We start from the raw sequence: 19756 nt of genomic DNA, 5'->3' as shown, positions 1-19756 counted from the left end.
TTACTGCAGCAAGGCAGCAGGAGGGGCCGCTACGGCGTGTATGGCACTGTTGCTCCTCTCCGCCGCCGTGTTGCTAGTGCGGGTTATGCAGCGACTATGCGACAGACTGAGCCCCCTTTCCTCGCACTTCCCTCTCCTCCCGCCTATTATTAGCACACATTCGAAGCAAAAGAACCACGGGCTGACACATGCTAAGGCTTCCTTCCCGCCTCTGGAAGCCCCCTACCGCAACCCCCCAGCTTCGGCACTCGGGGAGCTCTACAGGGCCTGGTCTGTTAGCCCCGACGGCAGCCGTGAAGATCCCACACTGTTTTATTCTACTTCTAAATACGGGTTAATGGATTGTCCAAACCAACTAGGGGGGAAAATACAAATGCGCTGTGGCGGCGGAAAGTCACACACTGACATGCGGCAGATACAGTTTACGCCGGTGTGTTGTTTGGTACTCCTACACTAGCGATGAATAGGAATACCCTGCGCCTACCCCCGTAACGACAGTTTAACGTGTCGAATAGGGCCCAGAGATTTTCAAAGCGCACCCATGCCGCTCTGCGTACGCGTATGCATTTCTCCTCTAGAGCAGCCACACTCCGCCTCTCCCTGCACCGTGCTTCGCCACCCACTGCAGAGTTAGGGCCATTGAGGTTCACGATGGGGTCTTTAGGTCAGAGGGGGCAGTGAGGCTGCTAAGAAGATCAATGTGTGGGGGCACATGCGACCGCTGTAGCTGTCATTCACACGCTGCGGAGACGGACGAAGAGCACTTCGGGTGCCAAAGGGCATCGTGCTGCTTGCCACCGCACTGAGACCTCGAAAGGCTAGTCTGAAAGCCATGTGGGTAAGCACGGAGACGCATGAAACGGGAGGCAGTCAGGCACGAGTCTGCGTATTCGAGAAGGCAGCATAGCATGTGAGAGGCCTCCAACAGGCTGCTGGCCTTCCTTTGCCTGCCCCGCCCTCTAGCATCAGAAAATGCGATAAAGCGTCTCTAGGCCGCTCCCTGTAGAGAATAGCCTTTCCCTTGTTCTCGCTGAATTCCAGAACGGAGCGAAGAAACGGGACGAAAAACACTTCACGCGAGGCGCCAAAGCTCCAGGAAGAGTTCCCGAGGCTAGGGCCTTCTTTGCAATTACTCTGCTGCAAATTGAGCTCCTTTCCTGGAGTGAGAAACGTAGAAACACAGTCTGCTCGTGTCAAGGCTGCGATGCACAATTGGAGAACGGCGTAGCTAACATGGCCATCTTCCGTTATAAATATCGTTCTCCGCAATTCGTGTGTGTGCGTAGTAGGCCTCAATTAGGGACTCTACAAGGCAGACGTTTGCAGCTGTGTGTAAAGCTGCAGCAGCAACGGTGTTGGGCTATTTTCTGCACGGGGAGCCCCTGAAGACGTGCCTTACAGCCTAAAAATCGTTCTTCCCAGTGTGGCTTTTTTGTACCGCGGCACTCGTAAAATCTACAAGTAGGAAAGTGGTCAGCCTGGCGTCCTGGAGCTACCCGTAACAATTGCGATAGAAGGCTTTTGCTTGCGTGCTCAGCGACAAGCTCTAGTTCGAAATTGTCTGCTGCTGCAGGACGGGAGAGGAGATGCAGGCGTCGCGTCTCAGGCGTACATAGGCCGCGCCTCCCAGGATAAGTGCAACAAGAAGCAGAAGGCAGCCGCCGAGAAACGCCAGAGCATCAATGACAGCATTTGTAGAGCCTTCTTGAAGGGCCATTTTCGGATTATGAACGCCTGTCAGTGGCTCGAGGAGACTGCCCGGGTTACAGGTTAACCAACCGATCAGAGGCAGCGACTGAAAGAGAGCCGGCAATAGCAAGCCTGAGCGGAGGAGAAACTCTGGCCCCATAAGCACCAGCCGCGTCACTCTAGCACCTGCTGCATGCAGCAGTCCTGCAGCCTTGAAAAATGGAGTCACGGAGAGACACAGCAGCAGCAGCAAAAGGTATTCTGCTGCCACGCGGCGAAGGCCTCCCGGGGCCCTGGGGGGCCTCAATGGCAAGCGAATAAACGGAGACGAGCAGAAGAGCAAGCAATCCTCCTTGAAGCCATCCGAGAAGTTGTTCAGAAAATACCTTCAACACAGAAACACCGCCACCACCAGCAAAAGCCGCAGGAGTAGACGCAGCGTCAGGAGGTGCAGGACAAGGTGCTAGGAATTTTTTTTTAATTTTTTAAAATGTGGGAACAGCAGCAGAGACCAGGAGACAAGCAACGCGCTGAACAACAGCCACTAGAGAGACGCAGCAGTACAGCCAGCCAAGACAACGAATCAACAAGAACCTGAACACAGTTGCACAGGGGACCAGCAGCACCTGCAGCACGAGTTTTTCGCATCCATGAGGGCCCCCCACAGGCAGCGCTTGCCGGTTCTTGTGAAATCTGTTTTCAAAGCGGGGGTTCCTGCAGCCACCACAAACGCGCGGCAGCAGACAGCCTTTATGACAACTGCTGCTGCTGCTGCTGCTTGTGTTGTTTCAGTTGTCGCTGTTAGTGTTGTTGTTGCTGCTGGCGATGATCTCATACCGGAGTACAGTATAGACAGCGCATCGGCGTTGGCAGTCCACAGCGTCCTGAAAGAGTTCTCCGCAGATGCCGACACCGTGAGAGGAGCAAAGGCGTCCTCCGTTTCCGTGGCAGCTGCTTTTGCTGCAGCCTTATCAGGCGCAGCAGCGAGCGAAGGCGTTGGGGTAACGATGGAGAGCTGCTTGTGAAGGACTGCCCTCGCAAAGATGCTCTGCACAACGTTGGACCTGTCCAGACAGTCCACACAGTTGGTGCGGATGACGCCCTTCTGGCGTCTGTACACCTGAAAAAAACACACGCGCTTTGCGAGGCCGCATGGCAGGCTGGCCACTGTTGAGGGCTTTCCTGACTGCGCTTCGCAGCTGCTGCATGTGCAGGGAGAAAACAAGAGGCGGCGTGGCGTAGAAGGATTGCCGCTGTCTGCTACTCTCTCCAGGGGACCCTCGAAGGCGTATTTTACAGGCAGAGGGTAGCGAACGGTGGGAAAGGGGGAGCAAGAGACAAAACGGCTCAGGGAGGCAGAGCGCGAATGGGGAATGTCGAAACGCAACAGGGTAGACACACAACAGGCAAAGCACGTGAGAGGGCAGCTTCAGGCTCCACTTGCCTGAGTTACCCTCCATCCTGGAACGAGCACCCCTTCTGCTGCAGGTGCAGCTGCATCATCAGGCACCAGCAACACGCGCAGACAGCCGTGCAAGCTAAGTCGCGGCTGCAGCTGATGCAACAGCTTGCCCACGTTTTCCCACTGCATGTTGCGGCACTCCGCGTGGAAGTCGAACCTGCACACCACCACATGCAAAGACTGCCAACTAACAAGCGGTAAAAGCCCCTAAACCATGAACAAGAAAGCGGGAATCCCCCTCCTCATGTGCTGCGTCTAGGCCTATCCCGAGGGCGCCTCCTTTCGACATGCCGCACCAGGTGTAGTGTACGTCTTGCAAAGGGAGAATGACTGCCTCCATCTTCTCGCCGAGTGACTGCGAACAACACCGAACGCAACAGCAAGTGAGTCCCCTCCCCCTACGCATTTGGCGATGATATGCTTTCTTGAGCACACCAGGAAAGCCTTCAACAGGGGAGAAGCAATACGTGGAAACAACAACCATACGCGCTGCCAGCCTTTCTTGTCCACTAGGTTTACAGCCTCTATATCGCCGTAGCACCTGCCACCATAACACGCGCAAACAGCTCCTGCAATTCCTTCGGAAGCATGTGCAGGGGCAGAGACACCTGCAGCAGCAAAAACAGGGAGAAGGACTTGCCGGATAGACGCAGGCTTACATTTTCAATGCATCGAAGTGCCGCTTTGCCGCGGCTGCACTGTCGCTCAGCGCGCCGTCGAGGTGTGGAGGAGGGCACCAGCTGAGAAGGCGGAAAAAGGCAGCGAATTGCACAAAAAAACTCTTGCGCGGTCGCTCCTGTTGCGGCTTCAGGGGGTCTCCCGCCTCTGCTGCTGCTGCTCTTGCCGCTGCCACCGCTTCTAAAATTGTGCAGCAGGCTGTGAGGAGTCGACCCCACGAGAGCAAAGGTGTTTTTTCCCCCCTTCCCCCTAGCGTCCAAAAAAACAACCCGCGAGAGACGTTTACTGCCGCACTAAAAGCGCACAGCCTCTCCTTGACCTCGTGCACTCGCAGCGTTGCTGTCAAGGCTGCGACTGCTAGAGCTCTACTGCAGTGGCTTCCTTGCGTTTCTAGTGTCTGTTTCGCCGTCTGGAACCGCTAGAAACACACCTGAGAGTAGGCGGCTGCTGCCACAAAAGCGGAACAGAACCCCGCAGCTGAAGAAAGCTCTGTACTTCTAAGCGCCATGTGCGTTTGTCTGCACTGCCGCAGCTGCCAGTATCGCAGCCACGCTGTTGCGGAAAGGCGCAACAGGACGGCAAGCAGTCATGAGAGTAATGCAGCAGCAGCTGCTCCGTCTCTACGAAGTTCGAGGCATCACCTTTGAGTCACACCAACACCACCGGAAGCTCTCGTTGCTGCGGCTTTTTCGAGTTGCAAAGGAATGCAGAGGAGTCAAGAAGCCATGGCGACGACACGATTCCGTCGGGAAGGAGCAGAGCAGCGGAAAAAACAGCCTCAGAGACACGACACACACTGCGACGCCGCCACGCAGAACAAGTGGCGATGAAGAGCAGCAGAAGAGGGGGCAAGCACAGAAGCGCAGGAAACCAGCCAGCAAAAGAAGTAAAAGCCAAAAATGCTACAAGTCAAAAGAAAAGTTTCTAAAGACCTACCTTTCACATTGAGTCCGCGGCTGTGAAAACGCGTTCCTAGGCGTGTGGCGTCTTTTCTGGATATTAGTACGAGGTGAATCAGCGAGGTGCTTCGGCTGCAGAGGCATGCGAAACCGACATACCTGCGAGGAGACGCGAAAACAAGCCCCTGCATGTCGTTGGATACACTTCTGCCATGGCGGCACTGAAGAGGAAAGGTTTGTAGACGCTAATCGTAGTCTGCCATCTACGGTGCATCTCCGGATGTCGGAGGCGCCATAGAGACTGTCTAGTGACACCTCTTTTCTTCCCATTTCGTTTCTCCGGTCAGAATATTCAGCATTAGACATAAGGAGCGGGAGGGATCGGGAAGGAGGGGAACAAACACAGCTGAGCGTCAAGACAAGGTTGAGGGCAGCACTGAACAAACTAGGAAGAGCGGCCTACCCCTGAATAGCGCGCACTCCAAGTGTTACCGCATGTTGCTGCAGGGGCTGAAGCAGCGTGCGATTCCATAGAAAACGATTTCCGCCCACGGTGTCTGCAGTCCCCTTTCTTGGCTCTGCGGCAGCAGGACCAAGATCCGCCAGCTTCTGTTTCAACACATGATGCAGAGAAACGGAAAGATCAAACGTGGGAGAGAAAAAGAAGCCTCCCATCGCAAGCGCCTCGAAGATCCAGGGCAGATAGGGGCTGCTTTCTTCGCAGCCGACGCTGGCGCTGCTCGTGCATTCCTTGCTCCAGCTGCTCGACAGCCAAGATCCAGCGAAATCCGTGACAAGAACCTCAGCGGCTAAGACGTCTCCAGGCCGAAGACGCAGAGGCCTCTTCAGCTGTCTTGTGCAAAAGGCTTTTTCCAGCTGCTGCTGCTGCTGCTCCGTTGGCTTGCGTAGATCAAGGGCCCTAAAGGAGCGAATTCCAAAGATCTGCCCTTCCCCTATCTGTCCGACTCTCTCTGCTGTCTCTACCAGCAGCAGATACCCTCCCGAAGGCTCTAACGCCACTCCAAAGGTACCCCAACACGCAAAAGAGGCCAAACATCGCCGAGGCGCCTCGGATCTCGCGTCAGGCTGCGCAGAAGAGAGCTGCAAGGGCGGCCTGCCGTTGCCACAGCTGTCGTCGGTAGTATCCAGGCGGTGTATGTACACCTCGTCGTCAGCAGCGCCTTTCCGCCGATGCGATAGGCGAATGCAGTCCGCAAACACTTCACAGAGGATCGGCGGCTCCTCCAGCAGTGCGGCATCCATCATCGCCTCTGAGGTAGGACCCGTGTATGCCACCCATACAAACTCGGAGACGGAGGAGGCTGACTACGCTGTCTGAAGAAAGGTGACGACTGCCGCTACTTCGCCAAGTGCGTTAAGTGGGAGGCTGCTGGTGGACGGGGGGAGGGGTGTGTATGTGTATGTGTGTGTGTGTGTGTGTGTGTGTGTGTGCGTGTGCCTCTCCTGCTGGGTATGTAGGTGTGTGTTCAGGTGTGTGCGGAGGCGTGTCTGAGAGAGTAGCCCATGAGGCATGGGGCGCACTGCGCCTCGGCTACGCGCGTGCAGAGCTCTAGATTGCGGAAGGCGTGGAGCTAGTAGTAGTCGTATGCGTTGGAAAAAGCAGACCTTGTTCACTGCTGGCGGAGTGCTGTTGCGAGAGACTGGCAGGCGTCCCCGTCGGCGGATGAGGGCAGCTAGCTCTGCGTCTTGAGGGGACTGCGCATCGCACGCGCGAAGACGCGAAGCCTCAAAAAAGGGGGGGGAGATGCAAGCACAGACACGCGTCTTGCTGTCACTTCTTTTTGCGAAAAGTCGTTTCCGGCAGGAGCCGCAGGGGGGCCCCTGTGTCTGCAGTCGTGGGATCGTTCGCTGTCGGATTGCTGCTCTCAAAATTAGCCCGCCCAGAAGTGCTGCTATCTGAGACTCATTCCAGCTGTTACTGGTGCTGGCGGTAGGGGGGAGGTAGCTCTCCTGCACTTGCAGCCAAAACACGCCACAAGAGGTCACGGCAGCCTCTGCCCCTAGAGGGAAAAAATCGATACTCGAGCGAGTGCCCTCTAAATCGCCATTGTAAATACCCCCTTATATCGCCGTTTTTAGTAAAAGCGAACGCTTTAGTTAAAGCGAACGCTTTAGTTAAAGCTCGAATGCAACGCAGCATGTGATACGTATATATATGCGCGCACATGCCGCTCCCTGCTGACACACAACATGGCGTTGCTGCTGCTGAAGACAGACGCCGGCAGCAGCATGCGGCTGCAGCGGCGACTTAAAGGGGCTTTGCCAGCATGCATAAATCATGTTTTGCCTGCCCCTCCAACTCCAAAGGCCCTCATTGGCTGCTCAGACGGGATGCAACTGGAGTGGGGGTTCCCCGCAAATTCTGAAAGCGCTCTCCCTCTCTCGAAGCCACGAGCTTCAGGGGCCCCCAGCAACTCGCTTCGATCTTTCTGCCCTCATTTGCGGCTCTTTAGAGCTCTCGAATGCTTGTCATTGAGGGATGCTCGCAACCTTCAGCAGCACCGGCAGCAAGTTTTCTCCCGTATGGGGTGCTGGAGGCTCCTCAACGAGCGCTAAGGCCTGGTGCCACAGGAAAAGAGGCCTTCATGCAATGTGGTACACCAGCTGAGGCTTCTTGCTAGCATACTGCGCTTCATTATGTCAGAGAACCGCACTCTTCCAACTTTCAGTCCTGCAGGAGGGCCCCCCCACGAGGGGGCCCCTGATGCCTCCGCTCAGGAAAGCCGAGAACCGTCAGCTGCAGCTGCCCCGGCAATGCTCCAATTTAAAAACTTGCCTGAAGCGCCATCTGTTGCTGCTACTGTTGCAGCAACAGCTCCTCTAATCACTTCAACGGCTGTACCTGCATCAGGTGCACCAGCAGCAGCAGCTCTACCTGCACCAGCAGCAGCAGCTCTACCTGCAGCAGCAGCTCTACCTGCAGCACCAGCAGCTCTACCTGCACCAGCAGCAGCTCTACCTGCATCAGCTGCACCAGCAGCTCTACCTGCATCAGCTGCACCAGCATCTCTACCAGCGCCAGCAGCTCTACCTGCATCAGCAGCTCTACCTGCAGCAGCAGCTCTACCTGCACCAGCAGCAGCTCTACCACCAGCAGCAGCTCTACCTGCATCAGCAGCTCTACCAGCAGCTCTACCTGCACCAGCAGCTCTACCAGCAGCAGCACTTCCTCCCGGGAAAGTCGCTACAGGGGCCCCCGTAGGCTCTGCGTTGACGGCCGTTTCCTGTACCCCAGCTGCCTCTACAGCGGGAGTACAGCAGCCCTCAGCAGCAGCGGGGCCCCCCCTTAGCGGTATCCAGCAGCATTCCCCGACGGCAGCTCCTGCGTCTGCCCCTTCCGCCTCAGCACCGATGTGTGCCGCTGCTTCCCCAGCAGCTCCGGTAGAAGCAGCGTCAGCAACAGCTCTCGGCTCGGCGGCAACAGAATCCGCGGAGTTGACGCGGCGCTTCGCCCTCTTCGGAGCGGCTGTAGCCTCGGCGCAGCGGGGCCTGCAGGGCCTCTTCTCTCCGGAGGGGGCCCCCCAGCCCAGTCGGGGGGCCCCCGACGTGGTGTCGCTTGCGGGTGTGCCCCCCGGGATGGGGGGGGGGGCGGCTCCCCCCTCCTTGGGGCCCCCTTCGGGGGCCCCAGGCCTTCGCGCAGTGGCTCCGCTAGCGATGGCGCATGCGTCTTACCTGTTGCAGCGCACGCGCTTGGGGAATCTCTTGGGGCCCCCTCTGGCCTCTTTCGACGATCCGACGCGCCTGCCTCCCCTCTTTCCCCACCTTTCCCAAGTGCAAATGCCTGTGCTCTTCGCTGCAGGAAGACTAGCCACGCCTTCTCCCACCGCTAATGCAGGGGTGGGGGTGACCAGACTGCCGCTGCTTCCACAGCCTTCAGGTACGCAGGCTGGTGAGTATGCAGCACTCGCCCCTCCGCGGTCAGGCGCAGCGACACCAGCACCAGCAGCAGCACCAGCAGCAGCAGCGACATCGACGACACCAGCAGCAACAGCGGCAGCGACAGCAGGCGCACTGGAGGGGACAGCAGACGGCGTTTCAGGACCTAAAGAAGAAGCACCCAAGGAATGCAAGATCGAGCGAACCCCAGGGGAGCCTCTCGAAAGCTTGGCTGCGTGGTATCGACGGCGGTATGGCGCAGGGGGGGGCTTGGCTCTTCCCGTGGCAAGTGGTGGCAAGAAGAGGGACTATGGGAGTGTCTTTCGCGCGTTGAAACGCTTCGAGATTCTTTGTGCTGAACGCCGACAGCGCAGCCGCGAGGCGATTGCCGAAGACAGACGCTACGTTCTGTCCGACGTCTTGCGTTCCTTCTCCCCCTTCCAGGTCGTTCTCGTGGCTCCGAAGTCGACGAAAGGGGCCTCTTCGCCGAGGAGGAGGGGCCCCTCCTCCTCAGGAGGCCCCACCGCGGGAGGAGCTCCTCCTAGGGATGCCCAGGGGGCCCCTCCTGTGAAGGAGTCAGAGGGCAGCGGAACGGCAGCTGGAACGGAGGCGTCTTCTGCAGAGGACGCGGCAAGAGGACTGTTGCGTGCAGCTCCTACAGCAGGTCTGCTTGGAGGGGCAAAGACGGAGAGTGCAGAAGCCACTGCAGTCGAAGCGGAAGGAAGAGCAGCTCCCGACGCAGCCCCCCTCGTAGCGGTGCCTCCGCCTGCTGCTGCTGCTGCGGGGGAAGCAGAATCGACGAACGCCTCGGAGACAGGGGTGGCACAGGAAGAAGAGCTCGCCCAGTCGCGCCAACAGCCTGCTGCCGATACAGCTGCAACGCCTTCCACGGGAAACACTTTTCGCCGCAAGCGGCAGCGAAGAGAACGCATGGAGCCCTATGTTGCTCTGGAGGAGGTGGTCAGAGCTTTATTGCCTTATCACTCCTTTTATATCCCCGATCCTCAGGCCTTGTCGCCAGAGCCGGAGGGTATGTCTTCTCTCGAGTTCATATTCCACCAACTTGCTGTCACCCCTTCCGCCGCACTGGCCCTACACAGGGCCTGTGCAGCCTCTGAGTCAGAGAGTTAACTTGCTGTCTTGCCACTTAAATGCAAGTCTCCTGTGTCGCTGCCTGCCTGCCTGCCTGCCTGCCTGCCTGCCTCTGCTTCGATGGCACTATGTCTCTCTCTGCTCTTTCTCTCGCGTCGCCTTTTCCTCGATAGGCGCATGCAATCGTGTGTCGTGTATAGACATACATTATATATGCATATATATATATATATATAGACCCAGGCAAGCGCTTGCCAACCCACCTGCACGGCTCGCCATAAAGCTCCCTCGTGCGACGATCTGTGATTCGCCGATCTATGTACTTCCACGTGTATGTATGCACGTATCTGCGTACTTCGGAATACTCTTGCATACACATACATGCATATGAGGGCGTCGTGCTAGCTGCTCTGTGTTTTGGCGATCAGGGCAGGAGGAGAAGGCATCAAGGCAGCGCCGCGTGAGGGCTTTGGCAGTACGAGCTCGTCGGCTGTTTCTGCGGATCTCGGATCCGCTGTCTGCAGCTGCAGAGAGCCAAGGAGCTACAGACAGCAATCTTTGGGTATGCCACTGGACGGGGAGACGTGTCGCACGTTCTTCGCTTGTGGGTACCGAGAAAGCGCGCAGCAGGAGACACTGGGTGGTGGCTTTAGCGCCTGTATCGTATGGCCTATTTTGGGGTGTTTTTCAGGGAAACACCTGCATTTTTGCATGCCTGCTGAGGTTGATGAGGGAAAGGGCGAAGGAAACAAGGGGGAGGGAAGGGGGGGAATGCGAGCACGAATAGATAGACCCAAGCCGATTGTTGTCGTCCCTTTTACCCTACTGTGTGTCTGGTGCAGGAGTACCTCTGCTGCCGTAGCAGCGCGGATGCCTTGGTCTTAGCCTCCAGAGCTGCCAAAGCTGAGGCCCAGCCCTCGTCGGCTCGCCAATCTCAGCCTCACACACCGTTTATAACGCCTGCTGCTGTCGCTGCTGCTGCTGCTGGTGGCTCTGTGCCTCTTGGATTCAGTGTAGTTGGAGGGATGGCGCAGAGTAGTGCTTTGGGTGCCCCAGGACCCCACGCAAGTAACCCTAATGCGGCGGCACAGTCCTCTCCCGCCTCTCGCATCTCCTCAGTAGAATTGTTTGGTTCTAGCGACGAAGACCATTCCTCTGTCATTAGCAGCAGCGTAGCTGGGGCCCCCACGGGGGCCCCATCTGTGCAGCGGGATGGGACGTTTGGTAGCCTCACGCAACAACAAAAGCACATGGGGGGGGGGGCCCTAAGGCCGCAACTCAACAGTGCAGGGATGCAGAGCGGTCCCCAGTATGGAGTGGCAATGGCTTTCCCTGGTGCTCTCCACGCGCCTGTGGGATATGCTGCTGCCTGGGGCCCCCGGCAGGTGCCCCCAGGGGGGGCCCCACCCTTACGCTGACAAGTAGAGTTTGGACGAGGGCTAACTTGTCGCTTTCCCATTAGTGCCCTTGCCCCCAAACTCGTTGGGTACCCGTGATCGCGCTTCGTGGGGGCCCAAGGGGTCTCAATGACTGCACCTCGCGCGTGTCTAAAGATTTCACTGTCGACATTTCTTCTTGCGCACGTCTTGTGTCGACGGGTAGGTAGACCCCTTGGAAACCCTTTTACCACAGTAGGAGGGCTCTACATGCATGCCCGTTTAAAGCTGCCACCTTCGGGGGCCCCTGATTTTCGCGCCTCCTCGTGGCAAAGCATTCATGATTGCGTGTGCCACATTACGACCAGTGCGTGCTAGTATTACTGGGCTTACTGATAGTTACGGGTGGTGGCATTGATAATTGCTATGCAAGAGTCACCTGAGGAGCATGCTTCTGCAAAGCAGTCCTGCAGTACAGCGCCTTTGAATGTTTCCCTACCCTCGTTTATGGGCCATTGGTCTAGTGCCTCCTTGCACCACTAGCGCAAAGGAAAAGTGCGAGACCTAAAGCATTAATATTTTCCAGTTAGGCTCCTGGAGCTCTGAATTTAGGATTGATTTTCTGGTGCAGAGGTCCACTGTGTCCAAAGCTGCTCGAGATAGCAACAAAAGACTGCCGTCCTAGCGCTCCCTGCATCTCGGCAGAGGGCCCCCAGGGTCGCCACCGCTAATTACCGGCGAGGGCCCCAAGCCAGAATATAAATATATTTTTGGTGCCTCACAGATCAAAATTAGATTTTTTGAGGATGAAAGGGAGGGCTCTGGTAAACTTCGAGGAAATAAAAGCAAGTCACCATCTCAGTGTTGAGATGCTTCAAGCCACGGGGCACCACTGAGGCCCGCCCTTGACTTTAGCTTCTCAGGGCTTTCATCGGCAATCCATAGCTTCCTAGGCTTTGTTTTCTGCTGGAAACAGCCGCTGTATGGCCTGTGAGGTCCGTCGAAGAACTTCCCAGACAATCTCATTTGCAGCCTGGGCCCCTTGAAGCAGCTGCAGAGCTGCATTGCATCTAGCAGCGACAAGCCCGTCTGTTAGGTCTTCTCAAGCCGTCTACGCTCTCTGTGTCGTTATTGTTGGTCATCGAGAAGTGGTGCATTTGCAACCGTTAAGGAGACTTGGAGTAGCCTAAAGGGACTCTTTCAATAAATCCTCGCTTGGCAAACTGTGAGATTCGTCCAGAACTGCAGCCCCTCTACTTCCGCAGTCAGGCGTAGCACTTTCTCTTGTTAGGACACTACAAGAAGTCAAGCGCGAGAAGGGGTCACGCAGGTTCCGGCCATGGGACGGAGGGGCCCCCCTGTGCGTTGTGCACGGGGGCCCCTCTGGAGGCAGCAGGAGGCCCGTGAATATTAACGGTTGTGTTTTCGGGGAGAGGGGGGGAAAGGGGGTTTCTTAGGCATTAATACGGTGTCTGTAGATCCCTAAAGAAATCCTCGGGCGATTCTTTTTTTGCCCCGCGAACATGGAGGCTGTATCTTCGGATGGAGAGCTGCAAGGCCCCACGAAGGCCAGTAAGGCCTGTGTGGAGCTTGCAATGCTGGGGGAGATGCAGACGGTGATTGAAGATCTTTGCAAAGAGCTGCAAGAGGTTCGGTCGGAGACTGCTCCTCAGTTGAGCCAGGGCTCCGGCAGCAATGCGTCATTACCACGGTTGCTTTGTGAGCGGCAAACAAAGAGCTTGACCCTTTTGCCTCTCCATGCAGCGCGGTAGTCGTTGGTTCCCAAAGGTCACTCCCTGTGTTTTCTGCCCGTCTCCGTGATTGCTCTGCCCCCACAAGTCACCTGTCCCTTAGCTGTAGGATCGTCATTAGCTGTAGGATCGTCAACTTCAGGGTTAAAGTCGCTGCCGCTCCTGCTCCTGCTTGCTGGTGTGGCACTTTTCAGCGTCGAGACACCTCAGCTCGCTATCCTTTAGCCAGTTCCCCAATCTAAGTCCTGGCCACGCTGCCCTGGGGGACCTCGCCGGCTCAAGCAGTATGAAGCCATCAGTAGAGCGCTGCATCGCCCGCTTGCACGGGGCACTTATCTCAGTACTGGAGCCGCAGATTCAGGAGGTCATGAGGCGGGTAGGTTTGGATAGGAGAGCGATTTCACAATCTACGTGACCTCAAGCAAGCGTGTGCAGAATGAAACGACGCTCAGAAACACGGAGCAAAAAGATGAGAGGACTGTACAACATATGGCATCATGAGACAGCTATCCTCTGAGGGGCTGTGAGACATAAAGGACTCGCTTCTCTGCTGACCTATGTGGGGTCATGAGGGGCCTATGAACCTCGCCAAAACTGTCGATAAATGTTCCCTTAGCTATGAGAGGGTCTTATGAACCAGAATGCGATAAACAAACAAGAAGCACGGCGCTGCGAAGCTTGTTTCTTCCCTCTTTTCGCTTCTGTGTGTTCTAAAGCTGCAGGCACAACACAAGACCAATGATGGGCTCCTGGATCGGCTCGATAGACATCGCGCAGAGGAGCAGAAACAGGTGACTCTATTGACTGCCTCTCACCAAAAAGACACCCGGCCAGTAATTTGTCTTGGACACCCCTGAAGGGCTATCGACCCTGTTGCCGGCAACTGCACCGCCTTTTGTTCGTGCCTTCTGTAGCTAGCTAAGTCATGCGTATCTGCGGTCTAGAGTGAGATGAAGGGCATACGAGTCAGTCCAGTGTTTTACTCCGTCAGCGGCGACTGAGGTTGAGAAAAAGGCTGGGAAAAATATGGGTGTGCTGCAGCTGGAAACCATAGAGGAGCTTCAGCGTGAGCTAGACACAAGTAAAAAGGAGCTGCTGCAGCAGCGAGCGCTACGGAAAGAACTTGAAACGCTTAGAGCTGAGAATGGCGTGAGACATGCTGAGCCTTTTACATTCAGAACCCACACACACACACATACACACTTGCTTGTGTATGTGGGACTACAATGCCAGCCAGAGTGACCTTTGTGGTAACGGCAGGAGGAGAGGAAGCATATCACACTGCGTGCTGCTCGTTCGTAGTTCCCTGTATTTTTCGCTGCCCTCTCTTAAGCGGTGTGGCTTGCCCCCTCTTGTACCACCGCTGTTCGGTGCAGTCCCTTCACGAGGAGGTGGAGCTCCTCCAGCAAGCCGTACAGTCCGCCAGCTCAAGCCTGAAAGCGAAGGTCGAGCAGTCATCTCTCCCTGCGTCTCCTACACAGACGCGAGACGCTGGTTCCATAAGCGCGTGAGTCTTAGTCGCAGCTTCGCATAGCTTTATGAGTCACTCTCAGCATCAACTCGGGGAATTAGAAGACGGCGGGTGGTCAAGAAATACAATCATTTGCGCTCCCTTGTCCAATACATTGACTGTTACTACACACATTTGTCTTGCTATCGGCGTCTGCACGTCAGACACAATGGTACATGTTGCTGTGTTCTGCACCTCAGCAGTGCCGGTCGTCGGCTGTGTAAGGCAGGTTCAGCTGAAGAGCTGCGAAAGGAACTCGACAAAGCGAACAAAGAAGTAAGGCACTTGTTAGGGTTGGAGTCTTGATGCCAGTTGCGCCCTCCAGATTTTCAAAGGAGCCGCTTACTTTGCTGTCCAACCTAGTTGCCTGCCTAGCTGCCCGTCTGATGTCAAGTTCTGAGCAAGCTACAGGCCCACCTGAACTTGGAATCAGACAGACAGTTCCTACATGCCTAAGCTGCTTTTTATGCATGCGAGCAGGAGGGCAGTCAGTTGCTAGGCAGCTAGTTTCTTGCTCCACATAGAAACGCAAGCAGCTCTGCGGGATGGTGAGGATTGTCTGTGTGGCTGGATGCAGCTGAAGCGGCAACTGACGCAGAGCGCTCAGAAAGACTCAGTGATCGAGGGGCTGCGGGAGGCCGTGCGAGTATTGCAGCAGGAGACACCCCGCATGCAGCTGCCACTGCACCACCTGGCCTCGAGCACCCAGCTTCCGGGTTCATCTGCCCTACCAGACTTTGCTTCTCGTCAGGGGAGTAGGCCTTCCAGCCTGGCCGCGCAGATGCAGATGAAGGCCTTCGGAGCTCCTCCTCCCCGCCAATATCGGCGACTGGAGAGAGTCACGAGCCTTCAAAGCTCCGTCTCAGCAGAAGCGTCAGGCAGCCTGGCTGCAGAACTGGCAAGCGAAGGAACGGAGCAGCAGCACGAAGAGACACGAACGCTGCAGGAGGCCTTGACGGAGGCCACCCAAAGAGAAGCTGAGGCCAAATTAGAACTCCAGAGGCTACGTGAGGAAACTCAGCGTCTTAGGGAGGCTGAGACAACTGCAGCAAATCGCGCAGCAAACAGAGAAGCCGAGTTGGAACGAGAATGCGAGGTCCTGAGACAATTGCAACAGCAGTTGGCTGCAGAAAGGGATTCAAAGGCCGACGAGTTGTTGAATCTGCAGCTCGAGCTGCAGAAGCAGGAAGCGACTAAACGAGAGCTCTCTGCAAGGTGTGCGGCTGTTGCAGCTTCTGAGAAGGAACTCCAGCATCAAACCGAAGAGCAGAGGGAACAGCTTCAGCAGCTGCAAAATCAACGGCAACAGGAACGTGAGACGCAGCAGCAACAGCTTGAGCTTCAGAAGCAGCACTATGGTGAGCTGGAGGAGCAGCTGCGAGTGCAACAGCAGATGCAACAGCACATGCAACAGCAGCAAACCGATCTCCGACACCAACTCGAGCAGCGAGAGCATGAATGCCAAGGCCTTGAGCAGCAGCATGCTCTAATGGTACAACAATTACAATCACGCGAGAGCGCAGCGGAGCAGCTCGAGAATGAACTGCAACAGATGAAGCAGAAGCAGGAGCAGTTACACTCTGAGCTAGAGGAGCAGAGAGAAGCCTCCCGAGCTCGGGATGTGCAGCGCGACCAACTGGCGGAACAACTCGAAAGACGACAGCAAGAAGTAGAACAACTACAACAGCATAGACAAGAGTTAGAAACGCAGGTTGAGCAGCACAAGATTCAACTCGAACAGCAGCGGCAGCAGCTCGAAAGAGAGCAACAGCAACGCTTATCAGCACTTGTCTCTCAGCAGGAAGCCGAGGGAGATAGACAACAGGAGCTGCTGCGCGAAAGTCAAGAGGAGGCCTTGCGTTTGCAAAGAGAGAAGGCTGAGTTGACGCAAGAACTTGCAGAGCTTCAAAAGATAGCAGACGAGCTCAGGCACCAGCAGGAGCTGCACGCACAGCAGCAGGAGGTAGCTGAAAAGCAGCAGGAAGTACAGCTGAAAGAGCTGCAGCTGCACCTGTCAACAGAGAAAGAGCACTCTGCGGAGGTTAAAAAGCAACTGCATGCCACTGAGCAGTCCCTGACAGAGGCGTTGAAGGATCGGCAGCGGCTGGAGCAGTGCGTCGACCAGCTGCAGTCCCAATGCGCCGCTGCTTCTGAGCACGCAGCTGAACGAGAGAGAGAAGTTGAATCATATCTCAAACGAGAGGCAGAATTGGAGAGGGTTCTTCTTTCTCTGGGGGAAACCAAGGAGACGGATCCCGCAAGAGAAGCAGGGCTTGAGGCATCCGTAACAGAGACGCTGAGGCGATACAGTCAGCAATTGGCAGAGCAGGAGGCTGCATCTCAGGAGATGAAGAGAGAGCTGGAGAAGCACCGACAGCATGTCACGGAGCTATTAGAGGAGACCGAGAACGCAAAACAGCAACAGAAACAGCAGGGGGACTTGCTTCGCGATGCGCAACAAAAGGCAATAGAACATGAAGCCAACTGCAAGATCCTCGCAGCACAAGTTTTCCGCCTTCAGCAGCAGCTGGATCAATCAGAAAAAGCGCAGGCTGAACTCCAGGAGCACATAAAAGGACACTTTCACAACACACATGTTGATGCAGCTGCTGTCGAGACTAACTCAGTGGAATCCAAAACGGACGTCGAATCGGGGCTAGGGGAGGAGCAGCCTGCCGTTTCAACTGAATCACAGCAGCTAAGGCAACAGCTGGAAGACTTGCGGTTACAATATAATGAACTGGAGAGAGCGTCCGACAAAGTGTTGCGGAGAGCCAATGAACAGACGCTCGCTCGACGAGACTTAGAAACCAAAATTCAGGCCCTAGAGGTGAGTGCCGTGGCTGATCGCTTATTGTTGAAACCTACACACTGTCATTATTTGGCTGGAACTCGATATATGCGTAGGTATACTACTGCCTCTTGTTTCACTGATCTAAGGTTTTACTAGCGCTTATGTGCTGCTTTTTTTTGCTTATGACTTGTCGGACCACTGTGTGGCCTAATAACCGTAGCTCGAGGAAGCATTAAAGGGCTACACCTCAACATGTGCTGTCACTTCCAACTTTGTATTTGCCCCATTTAGGGGCAATATTCTGAGACCAGAGAAGCAGCTTGCGTTGTATCGTTCAACGAAGTATTCAGCATTAGGGAAAGTCTTTAATAAAATCTATCAAGCAGCTGCCCGTGGCAGTTCATCACTCTGTACGAAGTGCTTGTTTTGCTGCTCCTGTGATTAACAGAAAAAGCTGCAGCATCGTAGAGTCCAAGTAGAGACAATGCTGGAGCTGAACGAGGCGATCACCATGGAGAAGGTGAACTGGTTGCTTCTTTCTTTGCCCCCCATATGCATAATTGAGCGGATCATTATTTTTTGTGGCACTAGGAGGGCAGCTCAACAGGGGGCTAGCTGACCAGGGGCTCTGTCCTTGTCTTCGTTCCCCCCGTTCTCGTCCCCATTTAACTGGTCTCAGCCATCATCCTGATTTGTGAATAATTGCCCAGCTGCACCTCTCAAGTGTCAATTACCTCTCCGCTTCGCATGCTGATGCCATTTCTGGTGCTTCATCTCTTTAATGGCTAATGGCGCTATGCACTTAACTGCCTGGTGCAGGAAGAAATCCTCACGAGAGCGACGGACACCCTAAGGAAAGCTAGAGCAGATTGCATCCGGCTGGGACATCTGGCCCTCCGCCGGGCACCAAAAGAGGCCCCATCTGCTGCCGCTACTGTGGATGGATCTGACAGTAGCCACACCCTGGAGCTCTTGAAGCTTTCCTCATTCGGAAACAAGTAGGCTACAGATATAGCCCACGAGACTCCGCACAGGGTCATAGATCTTATGAGAGCGAACTAACACACTGCAGCTGCAGAAGTGGCACTGTTCTGAGCGATCGCAGCGTAGTTCCTCCTTGGCGTGCACGAATGTTCCTGCACTTGCTTTTACGTCTTTCTTCGTTCAGCATCTTTAAAAAAGAGAAGAACATGACGAGTCAAAATTCTGGGGGCATCACATCCAGTTGCTTTGCCAATAGGCGGAACCTGAGGCAAGTGGAAATGTACCGGTGAGTCCTCACAACTTTCCTTGCATTTATCCCCGCGAGTTGGCGAATTATCTGGCTTTAGGAACAGCCTTTGGCTCTGTACACATAGCGGCTTGCCAGCATTTTGTGCAACGTTCCACGGTCAATGCAGCATATTGAGTTTGGATGACTATTGAAAGGTACACGAAGTCACTTGAGTGCGTGGAAAACTGCAATCGCGGGTGCAGTGGCCTGTAATGAGGTTATCTTGGCTGATCCTCATTTGCTACCTTAGCCAGATTACACACATGCGTTTGTATTCTACTCAGCCCCGTGGCACTGAATATCCACGACTTGGCGTCAGGGGCTACTTTTCGGAGCTTTGGCAGTACCTCTAGCAGTCCGCGGGTTGGAGACTTGCTAGACATGATCCCCAACATCCCCAATCCATTGGATCTGGTCAAGCAAATAAAGAGTGGTATTTTTAGGAAGAACACTGCCGATATGCCTGCAAAGCAGCAAGAACCTGTAATTCCATCATCTTCCTCAAGCGACAGCGATGGCCCAACCACGAGGCCCCATGCTGTTGTCAGCCTGAGGCAACGTCGGCAGTCAGGTATGAGCCTTGAGCACCTGGGTAGCTGTGACAGGTGGAAACCGAGCATAAGTTCAAGTGAGTCTGGCCTCGAAGTGTCCCCCACGGAAGGGCCAACAGGAGTCCGCTCTGCGGAGACAATCCCCACCACTGCAAGTTTCACGACAGAGAGTGGACAGGAGCTGCCCAAGCATCTTGCAGATAAAGGAGTCTTGGAGACGGCTGCGCCGCGGCAGCGGATTCTAATGCACATGCGCGCCAATAGGGGCCCTACGGCTAACCAGTACATCGATGTTGAACATAGGCGTTTCCTAGCGTATTCCCGCAGTGACTCGGACTCGTAAACCACCGCCGCGTAGCTCTCTCCCCCAATAACTGTTCTACTCCATTTGGTAAGCTGTAATTCTGTATATATGGTTATTTGACAGTCGCTTCACAGCTCCAATGTGTACAACTCGGGTAACACACATTGCTCGCTGCCTGGAAGTGCAGTAGAATCGTCGCTTACACAGTGGCCCTCTCTTGTAAGCCATCTAAATGCATGCGACCAACGGATATCCAGCCGCTACTGTCGTGTGACACAGGGCTGGCAAATGTGTGTACGCTTCTTATTTGGTTACGACGCAACTAGGGCCTCAGCAAGGCTCAGGTTGACTCTCCTGTTTAGATGTCAGCTGATACTTGCAGCAGGATACATGTACAAGCGGGCGCTTAATACAGTTTTTCGCAGGGGGGCTGAACAGACAAGTGACAATTTTTGAGTGTGCAAAGCGGGCGGATTCGCC

General features: G+C 55.4%; 3 protein-coding genes across 3 annotated transcripts; 2 read left to right on the top strand and 1 right to left on the bottom strand.

The window, feature by feature from the left end:
- Positions 1–870: 870 nt before the first annotated feature.
- LOC34620531 lies at positions 871–5991 on the bottom strand. Its single transcript, XM_026336260.1, has 10 exons — positions 5192–5991; positions 4808–4887; positions 4260–4470; positions 3851–3891; positions 3638–3786; positions 3448–3506; positions 3125–3308; positions 2316–2809; positions 1961–2075; positions 871–1137 (listed from the first exon to the last, which is right to left on the bottom strand). Exons 1-10 carry the CDS (start codon positions 5989–5991, stop codon positions 871–873), a joined length of 2400 nt encoding a protein of 799 aa, XP_026192045.1.
- Positions 5992–7386: 1395 nt separating this feature from the next.
- LOC34621225 (ice-structuring glycoprotein) lies at positions 7387–9756 on the top strand. The gene is made up of 4 exons (XM_026336259.1): positions 7387–7875; positions 8008–8278; positions 8390–8586; positions 8767–9756. The coding sequence occupies exons 1-4, from the start codon at positions 7387–7389 to the stop codon at positions 9754–9756; spliced, it is 1947 nt and encodes a 648-aa protein (XP_026192044.1).
- A 2860-nt stretch (positions 9757–12616) lies between these two features.
- LOC34621227 (trichohyalin) lies at positions 12617–19315 on the top strand. Its single transcript, XM_026336258.1, has 12 exons — positions 12617–12804; positions 13070–13184; positions 13507–13635; positions 13886–13993; positions 14221–14327; positions 14555–14630; positions 14932–15729; positions 15835–17184; positions 17597–17668; positions 17968–18100; positions 18331–18418; positions 18706–19315. The coding sequence occupies exons 1-12, from the start codon at positions 12617–12619 to the stop codon at positions 19313–19315; spliced, it is 3774 nt and encodes a 1257-aa protein (XP_026192043.1).
- The last annotated feature ends 441 nt before the right edge of the window (positions 19316–19756 follow it).

Source organism: Cyclospora cayetanensis, unplaced genomic scaffold, assembly GCF_002999335.1.
Source record: "Cyclospora cayetanensis isolate NF1_C8 unplaced genomic scaffold, CcayRef3 CcayRef3_contig_119, whole genome shotgun sequence".
Classification (NCBI taxonomy): Eukaryota; Apicomplexa; class Conoidasida; order Eucoccidiorida; family Eimeriidae; genus Cyclospora; species Cyclospora cayetanensis.
The sequence above is the reverse complement of the archived record's forward strand: the minus strand, read 5'-3'. Positions and strand labels throughout refer to the sequence as shown.

What these genes read in the sequence shown, in the direction of transcription:
- LOC34620531 (XM_026336260.1), bottom strand. Translation starts at nt 5,991, where the DNA reads ATGGATGCCGCACTGCTGGAGGAGCCGCCGATCCTCTGTGAAGTGTTT. An exon ending in CGACGGCGCGCTGAGCGACA is followed by an intron (nt 3,787 to 3,850) that starts GTGCAGCCGCGG and finishes CTATCCGGCAAG; the next exon opens with TCCTTCTCCCTGTTTTTGCT. An exon ending in CAAGACGTACACTACACCTG is followed by an intron (nt 3,309 to 3,447) that starts GTGCGGCATGTC and finishes GGTGGTGTGCAG; the next exon opens with GTTCGACTTCCACGCGGAGT.
- LOC34621225 (XM_026336259.1), top strand. Translation starts at nt 7,387, where the DNA reads ATGTCAGAGAACCGCACTCTTCCAACTTTCAGTCCTGCAGGAGGGCCC. An exon ending in CTGCATCAGCAGCTCTACCA is followed by an intron (nt 7,876 to 8,007) that starts GCAGCTCTACCT and finishes GCGGGAGTACAG; the next exon opens with CAGCCCTCAGCAGCAGCGGG. An exon ending in GGAGGGGGCCCCCCAGCCCA is followed by an intron (nt 8,279 to 8,389) that starts GTCGGGGGGCCC and finishes GCCTTCGCGCAG; the next exon opens with TGGCTCCGCTAGCGATGGCG.
- LOC34621227 (XM_026336258.1), top strand. Translation starts at nt 12,617, where the DNA reads ATGGAGGCTGTATCTTCGGATGGAGAGCTGCAAGGCCCCACGAAGGCC. An exon ending in GCGCAGAGGAGCAGAAACAG is followed by an intron (nt 13,636 to 13,885) that starts GTGACTCTATTG and finishes GGTGTGCTGCAG; the next exon opens with CTGGAAACCATAGAGGAGCT. An exon ending in CCAAAATTCAGGCCCTAGAG is followed by an intron (nt 17,185 to 17,596) that starts GTGAGTGCCGTG and finishes TGTGATTAACAG; the next exon opens with AAAAAGCTGCAGCATCGTAG.